This window comes from Eleutherodactylus coqui, chromosome 11, assembly GCF_035609145.1.
Source record: "Eleutherodactylus coqui strain aEleCoq1 chromosome 11, aEleCoq1.hap1, whole genome shotgun sequence".
NCBI lineage: Eukaryota > Metazoa > Chordata > Amphibia > Anura > Eleutherodactylidae > Eleutherodactylus > Eleutherodactylus coqui.
Genome location: NC_089847.1, coordinates 114,141,480 through 114,160,939, shown reverse-complemented (window position 1 = coordinate 114,160,939; position 19,460 = coordinate 114,141,480). Strand labels below are relative to the sequence as shown.

Sequence of the window (19,460 nt, the reverse complement as noted above, 5' to 3'; positions counted from 1 at the left end):
GTCCTCTAGCGTAAGAGACTCTCTTTATAGCTGCTCTTCCTACTAATAGATGAGCGTCCTCTCTGTATTAACTCAAAATACACTAATAGGGCATCTAAAATAGTTTAATAACCCAACCGACCATGTAACCACGAAGGCTAAGATCGAATCTATTATAGTAGATTTCTCGTATTGCTATTTTTATATCTCATTTACTGTTGGCTGTGCACTGATTTGAAGTAATCCCATTTGATGAGGATATTTATGAAAACTGTCGTAAATCGTACTGAAGCCCAGACAGCAAATTTTCCATTTATTTGAAGCTAAGCTGAGTTACACTTTGCAGCAGTTTTCATACATGTCTTAGCATTTCTTGGGATGCACCTTACATATGTTCAAGTTTCTTCCTAGATTCAAATTTATAGACAATTTGGTATCCGTCGTCCCAAGCGTAGAGGCTTTGATCTCTTGGGTTGTAATTCACGGAGGAATGGCTGCTGTATCTCTTCGGGAAGTGTAGTGTAGGGATTTCTTGACTATCAATGAGATCCACGGTGTCATAAATGCAGTCAATGTGTGATCGGCCCCCGCTTGGACTATTATACATGACATACAGTGTTCCGCAGATAACAAACGCGGCTTCTGCATTATTTCGGCTGCAGGTGGTGTTCCATGATTGACCCACTTCCATTTTGTGGTGGTCTATCTTCATAAGTACAATTTTCCCCATGGAATCTGCAAAAATGGCCCAAAGACCCTGTTCGTCCATGGCAAGATCAATTTTGGTGTAGGGTGAAAGTTCATAAGGTGGGACGTGTCCCGCTCCTTCTATGTTCACCGACTTCGTAGTATTGGTTAGGATGTTGTATTTTATAATTTCATTGACTGTACCGTTTCTATGGAAGAAGACAAAGTCATTGTAGACATGGAGACCCGTTCCTTGCCAGAAGAAAGGTAGCATTACCTTCTTGGCTTTTTTCAGGTAGTGCCGGCTTGTGAATGCTTCTGTGTTGGCAAATTCTAGGAGTATGTTGTTAGTGGAATCGGTAAAGAAATAGATATTGTCCACATTGTCACCGCTACCCTTCATCCAAGAGCCAACCGCACCTCCAGCCTTCTTCACCGTCTTCTGAGACTTGATTTGGGACAGCATTGTTGTACAGCCTGAAATAAAGGAACATAATAATTCTTAAAGGGATTGTCTGGATTTCAAAAGCCCATTTTCATACACCTTATTAGAAAATTCTCAGTTAATATAGAGGGTCGTCTGTACAGAAGCCATATGGGTCAAAGAATGTCTCCCACTCTGGAGGACCCTTTCCTGTCCTACATGAGACGCCAAACACCTCATAGTAATGCGAGAAAAATCTATCGTAAAGCAGGGCAATCACCCAGATAAGGGCGGCCCCGCTTCTAGGAACCTGGGGGCGACCTAGAGTTTCCCTAGGTGATGCCAAAGGGGGTGACAATTGATAGATGTAGTTCACAATAGACACATCAGTACTAGGAAGCAGATGTTACCAAATTAATTAATTGATATAAACACCATTGACTTATCTGAAAGTGTGATGATACTAGGAGGATGTGGACCAGACCAGAACTTCTCAACGCCGATGAATAACTGGTGCCCTTGTAGTGACCCAGAGTTACCAGGGCCCCTCCATAAGTATGCATGTGTTTGTCTTGTGCAATGGTATTGTCAGTGTCTTCAATATGTGTGCATTTGTGATGTGCATTGCACCTCTGCAGCACTGAATAGGTTAATGTTTGGGTTATGTCTGGAAAATGTATCTTGTTGTGTGTCACGTTATCATGTTTTATATATATGTATGCAAGGTGTGGTGCAAGGGTCTTCTTGCAAAAGTTAGTTTTCCTGCAGGAGTCAGTGTGCAGTCCAGCTGAAGTCTGAAAGTCAGTGAACCCCACAAACACGGATTGGTCTATGTGTGGACAGAATGGAAAAAGCTGAGCAATTCCCTTCTGCTTGGCCTGGTACCAGCCTACCCAGGATATGCTGGTGCTACCACTAAGCACTGAGTGAGAGTGAGAGGAGTTGTCATGCAGCACTGAGGGCCTTTTTCCAGATGTGAATGTTGACCGGTAGAGAGCTGGAGAGAGAAAGAGAGTGGCCGGGAACGGAACCCTGCAGATAACTAGGACTGTGGACTCGTCTGTCATCGTGTGAATCCTCCCTGTCACATCACCTTTGTGTTTGCACGGTTATCCTGCTGGCGTATGTAAATTTGGACTGCACATGTTTTTTTCTGCAAGTAAACAAATTTGACCAACCGTTCCAGGTATTTTCAACTACTGGATTCACAGCAGAGGACAGAACGATGGCGTCACGAGTGACAAAGGACTTAAGGTAAACCGCGTATTGGGTTACCCCGTGAAACTCCTCAAGTACTAACTTGGTCGGGTCCAGTGCTACCCCCAGGGGAGGCGGTAGTAGAGCCTCGTGACAAGGCCTTAATCTACTACGCTGTCTCCTTGGCTGTGGGCCCGCTCCTCGGATACTACACCTTCTAAGAGGAGGGGCCAGCATACATATACTACAATTTTTGGTTGATTGTCCAGCTTGAGGAGCACTGCCCCGGCATGCAATCAAATTCCACACCAGCAGATGGTGGTGTTCATGTTGGTATCCAGTGCCAAATGACAGGGTGCATGCACTGGCACTGCAATCACATGGGCCAGGGCTGACATCATGACATCACCCCATCAAGGTTGCAATCACAGTGGTCAGTCAATCACATCCAGCTCTTTCAGCAGGCGGGGAATTTAAATCCCCACCTGATGAAAGAACTTCAGAACAGAGCAGGGAGAAGACCGGCTACACACGGCTGAGCCCCGGCAGCCGCGGAGAGGTGAGTATATATTTTTTTTATTTTTTATACCAGCTCCTGCTGTGTTCATGGAGTGCACAGCTGGTGTACAGCTGTGCGCTCTGTGGGGGGTATGCAGAACACAGCTGGACCGCTGTCTTCTCTGAGCGGGATACCAGCTGAAACAAAAGTATCAGTGGTATCCCGCTGAGAACTCAGCGGGCGGCACTGATAAGGCTCATCACTCTCTTTCAGTAAGCTGAAATAATGAACGACTCGTTAATGAAAACTACACCATATCCATGCAGTTATACCCCAACGATTCTCGCTCAAAAGACGGTTTGAGCGATTTTTGAACGAGAATCGTTGGGTCTAAATGGGCCTTATGATGTCGGGTGTAGTGGCATGACTAAGCTCTGCAAGAGGCCTTATTTAAGTTTTTAAATTGAGCTCTGTTATGGTCTCATGTTTCTTTCTGCTTTGTCCTTCTACAATGTTGGATGTTGACTGCAACTTTTTCAAACTTCAAATTTCCGCTGCCAAAGCCAACTCATGGCCTTCTAAGCAAGGGGATGTAGAACTTGTGGTCATATCTGGGACCAGGCACATCTGAGGGCTCAAAGCTTCCTCTTCCACAGTAGAAAGCAGTGGTATGAATAATACCTGATGCCTAGGGACCTTGGGTTAAATTTGTTTTCCCAGGGCCTCGCAAATGAGACTGTTACATTTTAGGCCTCAATTGTGTCTTATTATCGTCTTCCAACAAGCAAATTCTACCTCTAAGGAAAAAAAATCCCCAAATGTGACTTTGTGTAAAGCTACCACTTACTTGATGTTGGTTTAACCTGCATTTTCTTCTTCTCTGCTTTATCCACTATCTGCTTCTCCACTAAGTGTTCATCAACCTCTATATGGGTGGTTGAGGAAACTGAGTTCTCGAGGTAGTCAATGTCCCATTCTGCTCTCTCCAGTCTTGCCCATAGACTCTCCATTTCGTTCTTCACTTCATGTTTATGGTTGCTGAGATTATCCAGGCGGGACATCAGCTTATGTGACAGTTCTTTGAATTCATGCACATATTGATGAGTATCTTGCTCACATTTGTGGAGTCTGTCCTGAAAATGGTGAAAGAAATGGTTGATCTAATGTATCTGAGGTCCAACTGTTCTGAACATGTTGCTACAGTACATTCCGACTATGGAGGGGGCTATGTACTGGATTAGTGGAGGCACTGCGGTACCAACTGGCCATTGGGCGCTGAGGAGTGGGAGGATGTTTTCTTAGAAATGTGTAATTTACAAGCCTTCTTATTCATGAGGAATACAAAAATATGTAAATCCCAGAAAATCCCTTTAATTCCCCAATGAGCTCTTCCATTTTTGATGGACAGAGGGCTGATGGGGTGGGGTCAAAACGATGGGTGGAGCTTAACATTTCTGTTCTCTCCTTTCAGACAGAGCCAACTGCAAATAGATCCAGGATTGTGAGAAGGAAGAGGGGAATGATTGATCTTCTGGGACACATATGGAAGAATTCTTATAAAGAGGCACCAAATGAATGTTCACACATTTTCTAATTGTTTAAGACGGCCGCACATGGGTATATTTGCGTACGCAAAATTTGCGTAAGCAATACTCATAGAATAGAACCCAATGGATTCGTTCTCATGTTCTTTTTTTTTTTGCACTCACATTTCTCGTGCATGCAAAAAAATAGGACCTGCTCTATTCTGGTGCGCATAGAAGTCTATGGGACCAAAAGTAAGAATCTGTTAAGAAGTCTATGGGAGGTTCACAAATGTACAATCCGCTGCGCAGTTCCATGATAAAAGAACACATCTGGATTTCATTAGGCTAAATAACCATTTATATCAGGGTGTGTTCGTCTGCCGTGCGCAAATGAACTTGTCCTGCATGCGCAAAAAGTACAGTAAAATACGCCTGTCTGAAGCTGCCCTTAATTGACCAAACATGCGACACTATTTTCATTGCCATTGCCTAATGGGGTTGTACAACAATTGACTTTTATCACCCATCCATAGCATAGGTGATAAAAGTCTGATCAGAGAAGAAGCACACCACTGAGACCCCCACTGATCCCGAAAACAGGGGTCCTGTGTCCCTCTCTCCTCCTCACTGCGGGCTCAATGCACCCACATAGCGAGGCGGAGATTGAATAGAGTAGCAGTCGCAGTGTTGCTGCATTAATTTTCAATGGGTCTGCCCAAGATATTCGAGCGCTGGTACTCGGTTATTTCCATCAGCCCATTGAAATGACTGGAGTGGCGCTGCGCACGCGGGTTTTTGCTCCATTCAATCTCCATGTCACTGCAAGTGGGAGTAGAAACCCCACAGCGACCAGAAGAAGGAGACGCGGGACCCTTGTTCTCAGGATTGGTAGGGATCTCAGTGGTGAGAGCCAACTGATCAGACTTTTATCACCTATCCTATGAAGGAAGAGGAAGGGTACATTTTTTGCGTGTTTTTGTGTATTTTTTATATTCAGTGTTCCTTTAACCCCTTAATGACGCGGCTCCTTTTTTCTTTTTCCTTTTTTCCTCCCCCCTTCCAAAAAATCGTAACTCCTTTATTTATCCATCGACGTCGCTGTATGAAGGCTTGTTTTTTGCGGGACGAGTTGTATTTTTAAATGGTGCTATTTAATGTACCATATTATGTACTAAAAAACTTAAAAAAAATTCGAAGTGGAGTAAAATGAAAAAAAACAACATTCTGACATTTTCTCGTTTCTACGGCTCACAAACTGCAACAAAATGACATGATATCTTTATTCTATTGGTTAGTAGGATTACTACGATACCAAACTTGTATAGTTGTTTTTTACTGTACTACTCTTTTTTTTTTCAAAGACATTTTATTTTTTTTAATTACTTTCTGTGTGCAATAACATTTTTATTTTTCCGTCAACGTAATTGTGTGAGATTTTTTTTCATGATGTCCTGTAGTTTCTGATAGTACCAATTTGGAATACATACGACTTTTTGATCGCTTTTTATTGCGTTTTTTCTGGGCGACATGGTGACTGAAAAAGTGCATTTCTGGCGTTCTTTTTTTTTTTTCGGACGACGTTCACCGTACGGGGTTAATAATGTGCTACTTTGACAGATTAGATTTTACGGACGCGGCGATACCAAATATGTATTTTTATTTTATGATTTAGATTTTTTAATAATAGATATGGCAAAAGGGGGGTGATTTAAACTTTTATTACTTTTTTTTAACAATTAATAAAACTTTATTGATCTTATTTTTACTTTACTTTTAAGCCCCCCTGGGGGACTACAATATGCGATGCTTTGATCGCTCCTGTAGTATAACGTAATGCTATAGCATTAAGTCATACTGCCATTTGACAGGCAGCCTATCAAGCCACCCCACGGGGATGGCTTAATAGGCAGTCTTCCAAGGCAGCCCTGGGGCTTTTCAGAAGGCCCCCGGCTGCCATGACACCCGCACGGCTCCCACGATCTCACCGCAGGGGAACCATACGGGACCCCCGAACATTGTTGTCAGAATTGACAGCGGCATTTAAAGGGTTTTAGCCGCAATTAGCCGCACGGCCGATTGCAGCTATTGCCCGTGGGTGTCAGCTGTAATAAACAACTGACGCCGGCGCTGTATTAAGAGAGGTCACCCCGCAACCTCTCTTCATAATACCCCGAAGCTCCAGAACGTACCCTTACGTCCTTGGTCGTTAAGGGGTGAGAAGGGTTATGTAGAATTAGAAAAACATGGCTGCTTTATGTCTAACAGTTGTAACTGGTATTGCACCTAAGCTCCACTTAAGTGAATGGAACTGTGCTGTAGTACCGCATGAAACCCGTGAAACCAAGAGACAGCACTCCAAGGTGGAACAAGAAGAAAAGATATATAGATTAATATAGAAATCAAAAAAAGTCAACTCACCGGTGTTCACCTCCGCGCCGCAGGCCAGGAGAGGCTCCTTTCAAACCTCATAGGTCAGGGATGTCAAACTCATTTTCACCGAGGGCCACATCAGCATTATGGTTGGCTTCCAAACGTTATTTATAAGGGCTCTTTCACATGGGTGTAGTCACATGATGATATATGATATATGTGTGCAAGAATGCAAGGAGAAGGAAAGAGAAGGAGAAAGAGAGCTGGTCAGTCTGGAAGTCAGCGGGTGAGCCACACAGACATTAGAGTCTATGTGTGGAGCATGGAGGAGGCCGAGCGATCGCTTGATGCTCAGTCTGGGCCCGTTCAACCCAGGAATCACGAGAGCAGAAAACAGTTTCATAGCGAGAATAGGAGAAAAGTGTGAGTGTTTGCCGGTGGAGAGAGAGAGAGTGAGTACCGGGAGTGAAGGAACCTGCAGATAACTTGGACTGTGGATTGTACAAATACTCCGTGAGCTCCACCGAGATATAATCTGTGTAAACTGCGGTTTCTGCAACTGTTCTGCTATTGTTATTGACTTTATTGAAATGCTTAAGCAAATGGACAAGATCAACCGTTCTCAGTTTTGCTCCAAAATATACTCTTCTGGTGGTGGACTATTTTATTCATCTGCAAGATCCATCCCTGGAGAAGGAACAGTGGCGTCACGAGTGACAATTGGACTACAGATAACCTCCAGTTACTATCCCTGTGAGCTCTTCCAGCAGTAACGTGGCCGGGTCCTGAGCTACCTTCAGGGGAGGAGATGGTAGAGCCCTGTGACAAGGTCTTTCTCTACCCCACTGTCTCCTCAGGTGTGGGCCTGCTCTTCGGACGCTGCACACACGCGACACCTCCCAACCTTATTTATAATGCTATTTAGGCTAGTGAGGTCCAGATGTATTCTACTTTTCATGGAATTGCGCAGCGCATTGCACATGTTCTTGTGTTTTGTGCATACACTTGTGCGCCTCCCATAGACTTCTATGGGTCCCTTGGTGCACAAATACACAGGAAAATAGAACTGATCCTATATTTTTGCATGCACGCAAAAAGATAATGAGAACGCACCCATTGAAATCAATGGATTATATTTTCTGTGTTTTGCGCGTGCAATTTTTGCATAATTACATCTGTATGAAGCCGCTCTTACAGTCAATGGGATTGTGTACACATGCAGTGATTACGTATGATACATGTGTATTCACTGCGTATTTACCCATGAAGGCAGGAGAAATCAATGGGACCGTTTTGCTTTTTTTGCTCAAGTACAAGGACAGTGAACACATGCGCAAAAGAAAATGCAAGAAGGTCCAAATACGCAGTGAATGCGCACAGTTTCGGTCCATGAAAAAGCTGTATATTTCATGGACCTAAATTGCATACAACCGTGTGAATGAGTCCAAACATGGTTATGCAGCTCTTTGCACTATGATGAGGTTTCTCCCTCTCCACCTCTTTAGCATTGAGCGTCCTACCTTGGACGGCGGCTATGGTGCCCGGGTAGGGCTGTCAGAGCTGTGCCGCCACCTGTGGGATACGGAACAGAGCGGTGTGAAGGTGCGACGGAGCTCAGAAAACCCCTGCTTATGGCGGAAGCTGTGAATCAGTAGAGAGTTGTGAGTAAGATGCTGAAGGTAGGCACTGAACAGAAGGGAAGTCTAATTCCCTTGGGCTGTTTGTTGTTGAAACTCTGCCGAGTTTCAGTTGAATAAAAGTTATAAAAGTTTCCGTTGAGTAAAAAAGCTGCAATATGTGATCATTCTGGCCCCAAAAATGCTACCCCTATGTAAGACACCCAGCAGGCCTTGGGATCGGGCCCTTGCCCAATGGTTTGTTGTTGAGATTCATCCGAAATTGGAAGCACCGCCAATCCTGCTGTCTTCTTCGCAGTAAGTCAATCCTGGAAGTGGCCATCACTGCCATGGAAGCCTTTCAACACAACATGCCACCCCTCCTTCCCGGAGTAACAGAAAAACTGATTTACAAAGAGCCCAGCGCTCCAAGTGTATAAGTGGAGGGTAATTAAAAGTTGGATAAGCACTTACTAGTGTGAGCAGTTTGCCTCCTTGTCACTTTGAAGATCTCACACAGTTGTCCAAGTAAAGATTTAAAGAACGGGAACGACTCCAGTTTATTAAAAAAGGTAAAGTGTAAACCATACAGGAATGTACAACGCGTTTCGGAGGACATCCGGTTATTTTACTATGTGTTTCTATACACACAGGCAATATATTTCACTCCACCATGTATTGTACTTGAAAAAGGAGTCTAATACACTTGCATGTCCTCCGAAATGCGCGCCTATCCTACTTGGAGTGCCGGGGTCTTTGTAGATTTGTTCTTCCTGTATTTCATGACGGAGGTACCGGTGTGCCCTGAGCTCGCCCCTGATGCTCTCCCTATCCATATGGATACCCACAGGGATTAGGTGATAAAGTAGACCGCTGCCATAATATATTGAAGGCGGACTAGGACTAGCGGTGTGGGGGCCTGTCTTTTGACGGGCGGTCCGCACCAGGTGAGTCGGGTTCTACTGTTTTTCTACCATCAGACCGGCATCAGACAGGCGTATGCGTATTTGCACGCAGAGGAGCGTAGCGTTTTGCGGAACGAACATTGCGTTTCTGCATGTGCACTGGTGTATTTTACTGCGCTTTTTCCGCATGCGAGATAAGTGCTAAAAAATAAGCACTGACTGAAATAGCTAATTAGTCAAATGGGTTCTAAATGTGTTTTTTTCCTGCGCCATTGCGCAGTGTTTCACGCACCTCTTAGCATATTTTGGGCATACTTACAATTGACCTCTATGGAAACTTTTAGGCTCGGTTCACGTGGGGCGGATTTGCTGCGGAAATTCCGTCCGGAATTTCGCCGCGGCAAATCCGCCTGCGGCCGCTAACCCCGGTATTAGCCGGCCATGTGGACGAGATTTCTCAGAAATCTCGTCCACACGCGACGGCAAATCCACCACGGCAAAGCGGCACTGCGGTGTGGATTAGCCGGCCGCAGCATGCTCATTCTTTTCCTTCCTCCGCTGCGGCCGCGCTCTCCTCTATGGGAGCGCCGGCCGCAGCAGAAGAGCGAGCGGCCGGGCTGCCTCCAAACCCGCGGCCAAACCGCGAGATTACCGCTGGGATTTCGCTGTGTGGGAACCGAGGCTTAGTCTGCAAATGTTCCGGAAACTAGAGCATGCTGTATTTTTTGGGGGTGACCGAACCCGTTTGAAATCAAGGGGTTCTATTTCAATGCAAATTGTTCGTGCAAATGTGGCGTGAAGCCAGCCTTATACATACCTGCACTAACCTTTACCTCCATTCTTGGGGCGCTGTCACAACTCCTCTTTTACCTCCCCGGAGTAAAGTCATTTGCAATCAATACAGAGGGTTGCATGCCCCTGAGCGTTGGTCAGAACATATAACCAGGGGCATAGCTAAAGGCTCAGGGGCTTAGGTGCAAAATTTGTCTTGGGACCCCCAACTTCTCTTAACCCCTTAACGCGGAGGCATAACTTGAAGCTCTTGGGCCCCAATGCAAAACTTATAACAGGGCCCCAAGTATAATGTTTTATTCATAGTACTGGGCTCCCTATATGGAGAAGAGAGGCCTGATGAGTCCCCCTAAGGCTCCTGGGCCAGAGTGCAACCGCACCCCCTGCATCTGCCAGTGCATACAACCTATGGACAGGAGTGGCGCTGTTTATGGAAGAAAGCAGCCATGTGTTTATAGTCCTACACAACGTATCTGTAGCATAATGATATAGGACACCATATAGAATCATACCTCGCTTAATGAATACGCCAGATCCAGTCTGAATAGGGTTAAACAAAACTAACAAAAAAGCTATAAATAAAGCAAAAACTTTTGATGTCTGAAATGAGTTCTTTTTGCGTGTGTGTAACTTTTACATTAGCAGCAGATACATAATATTTGATGGAAACACTTAAAGATAGAACAGCGTAAAAGTCTAAAAGCGAGTCTAATTAATCTCCAGGGTTTACCGCAGCGCTGAGCTGTCTTCAGCAGATTCTCAGCACCAGCTAAGCATGAAAAACAACACGAACAATAAACCATCAGCTAAATGGATACAAGAAGAAGGCAGCGGATACATTCCCAGTGTTTGTAGGGTAAATATTGTTTTGTTTGGCATTGTTTATGCAGCACTTACAGATCCGATACGCCAATCCCAGCAAGGCTGACAATCTAATATCCAGCGTGTCTTAGACAAACCCATACTAGAGGCTCCTAATCCATATCGTATGGAGTGTATGGCGTAAGCCCACCACGCAATATTACATACAGATGTCGCCCCGTTCAGTGCTTTAAGGTCAACACGTGGCTATCCAGCTGTTGCAAAGCTACAACTCCCAGGATGAATGGATTGCTACAACCGCCCAATTTAAAGGGGGTGTACATGTTAAGAAAAAAATGGCTACTTCTTCCAAAAGCCTTTCTGCAGGTTGTGTGTGTATTGCCGCTCGGCCATAATCACTTCAGTGAAGCCAAAGTAATCAGACAAGTGTGATGCTGCTTCTCAAGAAAGACAGTCCGGTTTTTCTAAGCCTGTACAATCCCTTTAAAGAGGTTGTCCAGTTATAAACCACTGATGGTCTGTCTTCAGGATTGGTCATTAATGGTAGACTAAGGGGGATCCATCACCTTGGGACCTCTGCTAGCTATTCACTGGGCTGACGTGCTTGTGCACTGAGCTGATTTCTGCAGGAAGCAGACAGCGCTGTTCTTACTGCAGTGGCCAGGCATGTATTGCAGGCAAAATTCCCATTTATTGCAATGGAAACTTGGCCTGCAATATCAAGTCTGTCCACTGCAGTAAGAACAGAGCTGTCTCCTTCCTGCAAAAATCAGCTCAATATGCAGATGCATTAGTCCAGCAACCAGCTGATTCGTGGAAGGGTCCCGGATAGGTGAAAATTGATAGAGCAGTTTGGGTCTGACCACTGGAGCCACCACCAATTCTGAGAACACAAGGGTCCCAGATAGGTAAAAATTGATAGAGCAGTTTGGGTCTGAAAACAGAAGGGTCCCGGATAGGTGAAAATTGATAGAGCAATTTGGGTCTGACCACTGGAGCCACCACCAATTCTGAGAACAGTGGTCCCATTTCCGTTCTCCCTGCTGCAGTCTGTATGAGATTGCCAGATCACAGGACTACATAGTGTCTGCTGCGGCTAAAGTCGCCACGTAATCCTAATCTAATTGACAGGTCGTAAAAATAATTAAAAAAGGGTTGCCTTGAGTCCACCCCTTGAAGGCTAAAAGGGTTAAAAAGAGATACATAGTAACAGACAGTCACGTAACTATAGGGGATGCAGTTGCACCCGGGCCCAGGAGCCTTAGGGGGGCATAAGGCCACTTTTCTCCATATAGGGAGCCCAGTACTATGAATAAAGCATTATAGTTGGGGGCCCTGTTACAGGTTTTGCGTGGGAGCCCAGGAGCTTCAAGTTACGCCTCTATGTCAACAAGCTTATTAACAGTTCCCAGGCAGATATTTTTTTGTTCTTCATCAAGGATAGATAGGAAGATCGTAAGATAGATTTCAGCGATGCCAGATTTTACCATCAAATTCTGCAAAATTCTGAATATGTAGGGTCTCCTTTAAGTCTTAAAGAGTCCCTGCCAGATTTCACAAAAGTGACACACTGGAAAATATTGTATTACCTACCTCGAGAGTTAGAATACGTTTCTCAATGTATCGCACCAATGTTTCGTCTTGGGCTGCAGATTGAGGGATTGTGTGAGCTATGAGCAGGAACACAGATAAGATCTGCAAGTAATAATAATCCATATTGAGGTCCTTTAAGATTCTGGTGCCAGGGAGTCAGGAGATCTTGTACTGTGCAGTAAGGGGGTGCGCTCTATCACGTCTTTAAGAGGGGCTTCAGGATTCACAAAAGCTTCTTGTAGCCTCCTTTCGAATACAAGTAATGTCTGGTCTGAATTCTTTCTGCTAGGGGCTGCCAAATGTTCTGATCAGATCCATATGCTCCGACGTGAGTCAAATCTCTCACATCTGCAACATGGAAGCTTTTTGTACTGTGTTCCATCGGTATTAGTGGAAGAACTCTACAAAGGGAGTTCTATTACAGTCAGAAGCACTTGGACGAAGCTCAACCAGTGGGATAGGCTTATCAAGTCTCTATCTCAGTGTTTCTTAACTCCAGTCCTCAAGGCACCTCAACAGGTCATGTTTTCAGGATTTCCTCAGTATTGCACAGGTGATGTAATTATTGTCGGTGCCTTAGACATTGCCACAGGTGTTCTTACTATAGGATATCCTGAAAACATGACCTGTTGGGACGCCTTGAGGACTGGAGTTGGGGAACACTGAGATAAAGACTTGATTATGAGTTAAAGGAGTGTGAAAGTTTTAGGATGATCTCTGTATTACACTTGTTTTTCAAGGGTTAATATTTAGCTTGTCTGAAGCTCTTAGAACACCACAAACCTGACTGAGCTATCCTTAGTAGGGGGACAGTTTGATCATTTGCTGGAGACCATATTTAGTCATTGTAGCTGCATCTTGTACTCTTATCACTTTAAGATAATGTAAGCATACATCATATAATGTATGCATTCATAAGCACAAAAACTTTGTAATGTTTTTTTTTTCTTCTATGGAGTTGTCCACCATGATTGGACACTATACCTTTCTTTGTTCTACTTTGTGCTACTAATAAAGTGAAAACTGAGCTGGTCCTAACAGAAAGAGCACAGTGGTGGCTTCACCCAGAAAAAGAAAATTTGTTTGGCTCATCTTCTCAAACAGGACACCAGCTGCCTGATGCAGATCCTCCACGGAGCTCAGACTTAAGCCTCCAGCTTCAGCAGGGCAAGTAATGTGCAAAAAAAGTTTCAGTGAAAGTCGACTTCAAGTGGGGTAATCTTCTTTGTTAACATTACTTTTAAAACAGAGGCATGACAACTTCTAAAGTGCCAGGCATATTTCGGCTGTAAACCAGCCTTTGTTTAGGAACCTCATATATTACCCAGTGTGGAGAGTGGTTAGAAATATACATGAACATCTCATTGTTTTTAATGGAAACTGTGTAATACTTCAATTGCCCTGTAGTGGCAGTGTAGGGAAACTGAGCCCACGCTGTCAGGTTTCTCTACAGATTACAGTTGATTACTAGGGCTCTAAGTGATCAACTTATTTTTATCTTAACCCATTTTCCCTCTGTCTATATCACAGAAGTGTGGGTTAGGTATGAAGCAGACTCAGGAACTGAACTCGCTGCATACCTGGCGGTGCTGGCTGTTTAAAACAGCAGACCCCCATTGCAAACAGCCACAATTGGAGCTAGCTTCTGTTGCAGCTGTTTGATAGCTTACATGCTTACAATCCTGACTGCCACCTGCAAGTTATCACCTGTAGCGAGTGCTCCCTCTGATTCATCATTAGCAGTCTCTGCTCCCAGTATTGCCACGTATTTAACCATATTATGTCCTGCCTATGACAGGGCTCATATATGTGAACGTTAAAAATCTGGTATACTGCAATACTGAAATATTACGGTATATTATAGAATCGATCAAATGATTGAAAGTTCAAGTCCCCTATGAGGGCTTAGCCAAAAATTTAAAAATAGGTCAAAAAATAAAAAAAGCAAAAATTCTGAAAAAAAGGTTTTCCTATTTTTCCCACAAAATAAAACAAATAAATAATAAACATAATTGGTATTGCTGTGTCCAAAAAAAAATGCAAAACTATCGAAGTATTGCATTATTAATCCCACATAGTATACGCCGCCAGAGAAAAAAAAAAGTTAGAATTTTTGTTTTTGGTCACCCCATCTGCCTATAAAAATTGAATAGAAAGTGATCAAGTAGTTTTATGTACTCAAGAATGGTAACATTAAATACTACAGCTCACCCTTCAAGAAACGAGCCCTCACACAGATGCATCGACGGAAAAATAAAAAGTTCTGGGGCTCAGAATATGAAAACAAAAAGCATTTTTTTGAATAAAAGGGTTTTTAATTTTTTTAAAGTAGTAAAGCATAAAAAAAATCTATAATCATAGTATCGTCATAATGCTAATAATGAAGGTTACATGTTATTTGTACCTTACCATAAATGCTGCAGGAAATTTTTTTTTTTTCCATTTCACCCTACTTAAAATTTGTGAAGGTTTTCCAATATCTCATATGATACATTAAATAGTACCATTAAAAATACAACTTGTCCCGTAGAAAACAAGCCCTCATGCGGCTCTGTTAATGGAAATATAAAAAAGTTACAGTTCTTGAAAATGTCAACCCGAAAAATGGTCGGTAGCTGAATGGGTTAAAAATAGCAGGTTATCCAAAGTGGATAATACTCGATCTCCGCCTTCGTTTTTCTTTGAAGGAACAATAGAACAAAAATCTGCCTCTCAGGTCTAATAATCTGTTATGTAAGATGTTTTGGGGTTTCCAGTTGAATGGGAAGAAATATTATTTATGTGCAAATTCTAGAGGCGGTATAGTGGACAGGGGGATTGTCACTCATACATTAATAGGCATCCTGGAACTATGCAAAGACTGGGAAAGAAGTCTTAGAACTTCACTATATGTAAGCTCCGTCATGCAGGAAAAGAAACTTCCACTTCATTATTCCATCTGGTTAACTTGTCAAGATGATAATAACTCTCAATGATAACATCCTCCACGAAAATGGCTTCCTTTCTGCTCTATTTAGAATAACAGGCAAACAAGCTTTGTAAGCAAACTTGATGTGAAAGGGAGGAAAGTTAGTCCAGTGTCTCTGTAAGCGAGAATTACTGAAGCTTGTCTAAGATATTATTCAATACTAGCATAATTGCACAACACCATGGAAAGCCAACCCTCTAAATCTTCTATCTATCTATCTCATCTCTATCTATCTATCTATCTATCTATCTATCTATCTATCTATCTATCTATCTATCTATCTATCTATCTATCCATCTATCTCATCTCTATCTATCTATCTATCTCATATCTATCTATCTATCTCATCTCTATCTATCTATATATCTATCTATCTCATATCTATTTATCTATCTCATCTCTATCTATCTATCAATCTATATATCTCATATCTATATCTATCTATCGCATATCTATCTACCTATCTCATATCTATCTATCTATCTATCTATCTATCTCATTTCTATCTATCTAACGCATATCAATCTCATATCTATCTCTATCTATCTATCTATCCATCTATCTATCTATCTATCTATCTATCTATCTATCTATCTCATATCTATCTATCTAATATATCTCTATCTATCTCATATCTATCATCTATCTATCTATCTATCTATCTATCTATCTATCTATCTATCTATCTATCTATCTATCTATCTATCTATCTATCTATCATCTATCTATCTAACTCATATCTGTCTCATATCTATCTATCAATCTATCTGCCTATATCATACCTATCTCTCTGCCTATCTCATACCTATCTATCTCATATCGATCTATCTATATATCTTATATCTATCTATCTATCTATCTCATATCTATCTATCTATTGAGCCTCGTGTGGTGCAGAGTGTAAGCTCTCGCCTACGACCTGAGGGTTGCAAGTTCGATCCCCGTGTGAGTCAGGTAGCCGGCTCAAGGTTGACTCAGCCTTCCATCCTTCCGAGGTCGGTAAAATGAGAACCCAGCTTGGTGGGGGGTAATAAGTAATAATTACCTGAAAGCGCTGCGGAATAATACAAATACCAAGATTTATTTATTTATCTATATCTTTCTACCTATCTATCTATCTCATATCGATCTATCTGTCTACCTATCTATCGCATATCTATCTACCTATCTCATATCTATCTATCTCATATCTATCTATCTCATATCTATCTATCCATCTCATATCTATCTATCTGCCTATCTCATACCTATCTATCTCATATCGATCTATCAATATATCTTATATCTATCTATCTCATATCTATCTATCTATCTACCTATCCATCTATCTCATATCTATCTATCTACCTATCCATCTATCTCATATCTATCTATCTATCTATCTATCTATCGCATATCCATCTACCTATCTCATATCCTTCTATCTTTCTATCTATCTATCTATCCATATCTATCTATCTGCCTATCTCATACCTATCTCTCTGCCTATCTCATATCTATCTATCTATCTATCTATCTCATATCGATCTATCTGTATATCTTATATCTATCAATCTATCTATCACATATTTATCTATCTGCCTATCTCATACCTATCTCTCTGCCTAACTCATATCTATCTATCTATCTATCTATCTATCTACCTATCTCATATCTTTCTATCTATCTATCTCATATCTATTTATCTATCTCATATCTATCAATCTATCTCATATCGATCTATCTATATATCCCATATTAATCTATCTATCTCATATCTAACTATCTATCTTATATCTATATATCTCATATCTATATATCTCTCTATGTATTTATCTATATATCTCATATCTATCTATCCATCTACCTCATATCTATCTTTCTATCTATCTCATAGCTATCTATCTATCTATCTATCTATCTATCTATCTATCTATCTATCTATCTATCCATCTATCTCCTATTTATCTATATATCTCATACTATATATCTCATATCTATCTATATATCTCATATTTATGTATCTATCTCAGATCTATCCATATATCTCATATCTAACGATCTATCTATCTCATATCTAACGATCTATCTATCTATCTATCTATCTATCTATATCTATCTACCTCATATCTATCTATATATCTCATATCTATCTATCTATGTATCTCATATCTATCTGTCTATCTCATATCTATCTATCTGCCTATCTCATACTGGTATTAGTGTATCTTGACGCCACCGGAAGCTAGGGATTTGACAGGGGGAACGCCCCTCTCACACCCCCAGCTCCCGATAGGGTCAAGTCTGGAAGGTCGTACTACATTTCTTCTAAGGTGTACAATATGAGCTGCAACTGCTGCCATGTTACCGGTATAACATGGCAGCATGTACAAGTCATAATTTACGCCTAAAAGAAATGTTACGCAGACCCTAAGGTGCCGCGCTAGGCCTTTGCCCTCCGCCGCCAGAACTGTCAGCTCTGTGGCCGCAAGGACTGTGTGATGTGTACCGCCCGCTCCCCCGCTGACAGCTGCCGGCCTGTGGGATTCTGCTTTGCCGCAGGGAAAGCCGGGGTGGGGAGAGGGACGCATACCACTCTCTTTCCCCCCCCGGCCCTGTTGGCTTCCTGCATCTGTCGGTATGTGAAAGTCACATTAGCTGGGGTGGCAATTGTGGAGCACCGACCGGGTGGGGGGTTGTTATTGTGGAGCGCAGATGGGCGTGCTGTAAAATACGCAACAGGATACTTTTGCCTCTGTGCTAGCACACTGAGCCGGCTTGCGCGTTCGCTGGGCAACGTTTTCCGTGTGCACCACTGCTAGCTGCATGTTTTTTCCAGCTGCTTTACTGCCCTTCCAGGACCCAGTTTTGCAGCCAGCTGTACAGCCAATCAGGTGCAGGGAGCGTCACCCCTGGTCAATCTTGACTCCATCAGGACTTCCTGGTGGAGTCAAGATACACTGTTACCTCTCACACCTATCTATCTATCTATCTATCTATCTATCTATCTATCTATCTGTCTGTCTGTCTGTCTGTCTATCTCATATTTATCTATCTATCGTTCTATCTCATATATATCTATCTTATATCTATCTATCAATCTATCTCAAATCTATTCATCTCATATCTGTCTATCGATCTATCTCAAATCTATCCATCCCATATCTATCTATCTATTTCATATCTATCTATCGATCTATCTATCTATCTGTCCATCTCTCTCATATCTAGCTATCTATCTCATATATATCTATCTATCTATTTTATATCTATCTATCTCATATCTATCTATCTATCTATATATCTTATATCTATCTATCTATCTATCTCAAATCTATCTATCTATCTATCTATCTATCTATCTATCCCATATCTATCTATCTATCTATCTATCTATCTATCAATCTATATATATATATATATATATATATATCTTATATCTATCTATCTCATATCTATCTATCTATCTATCTATCTGTCATCTATCTATCTCATGACTATCTATCTATCTGTCATCTATCTATCTCATGACTATCTATCTATCTCATATCTATCTATCTATCTATCTCATATTTATCTATCTATCCTTCTATCTCATATCTATTCATCTATCTATCTATATATCTTATATCTATCTATCTATCTATCTCATATCTATCTATCTTATATTTATCTATCTATCTATCTTATATCTATTTATCTATCTATCTATATATCGTATATCTATCTCATATCTATCTATCTATCTATCTATCTATCTATCTATCTCATATCTATTTATCTGTCCATCTATCTCATATCTAGCTATCTATCTATCTCATATCTATCTATCTATCTATCTTATATCTATCTATCTCATATCTATCTATCTCTCTGTCCATCTCATATCTATCTATCTATCTATCTATCTATCTATCTATCTCATATCTATCTATCTGTCCATCTATCTCATATCTAGCTATCTATCTATCTCATATCTATCTATCTATCTATCTATTTCATATCTATCTATCTATCTATCTCATAACTATCGATCTATCTATCTATCTCATAACTATCTATCTATCTATCTATCAATCTATCTAAAATCTATTCATCTCATA

At 41.6% G+C, this 19,460-nt stretch overlaps 1 protein-coding gene across 1 annotated transcript; it reads right to left on the bottom strand.

Annotated features, from left to right (window-relative positions):
* Positions 1-256: 256 nt before the first annotated feature.
* LOC136582336 (olfactomedin-like protein 3A) lies at positions 257-12,735 on the bottom strand. The gene is made up of 3 exons (XM_066583269.1): positions 12,411-12,735; positions 3,634-3,919; positions 257-1,143 (listed from the first exon to the last, which is right to left on the bottom strand). Exons 1-3 carry the CDS (start codon positions 12,531-12,533, stop codon positions 365-367), a joined length of 1,188 nt encoding a protein of 395 aa, XP_066439366.1. The 5' UTR covers positions 12,534-12,735; the 3' UTR covers positions 257-364.
* Positions 12,736-19,460: the final 6,725 nt, after the last annotated feature.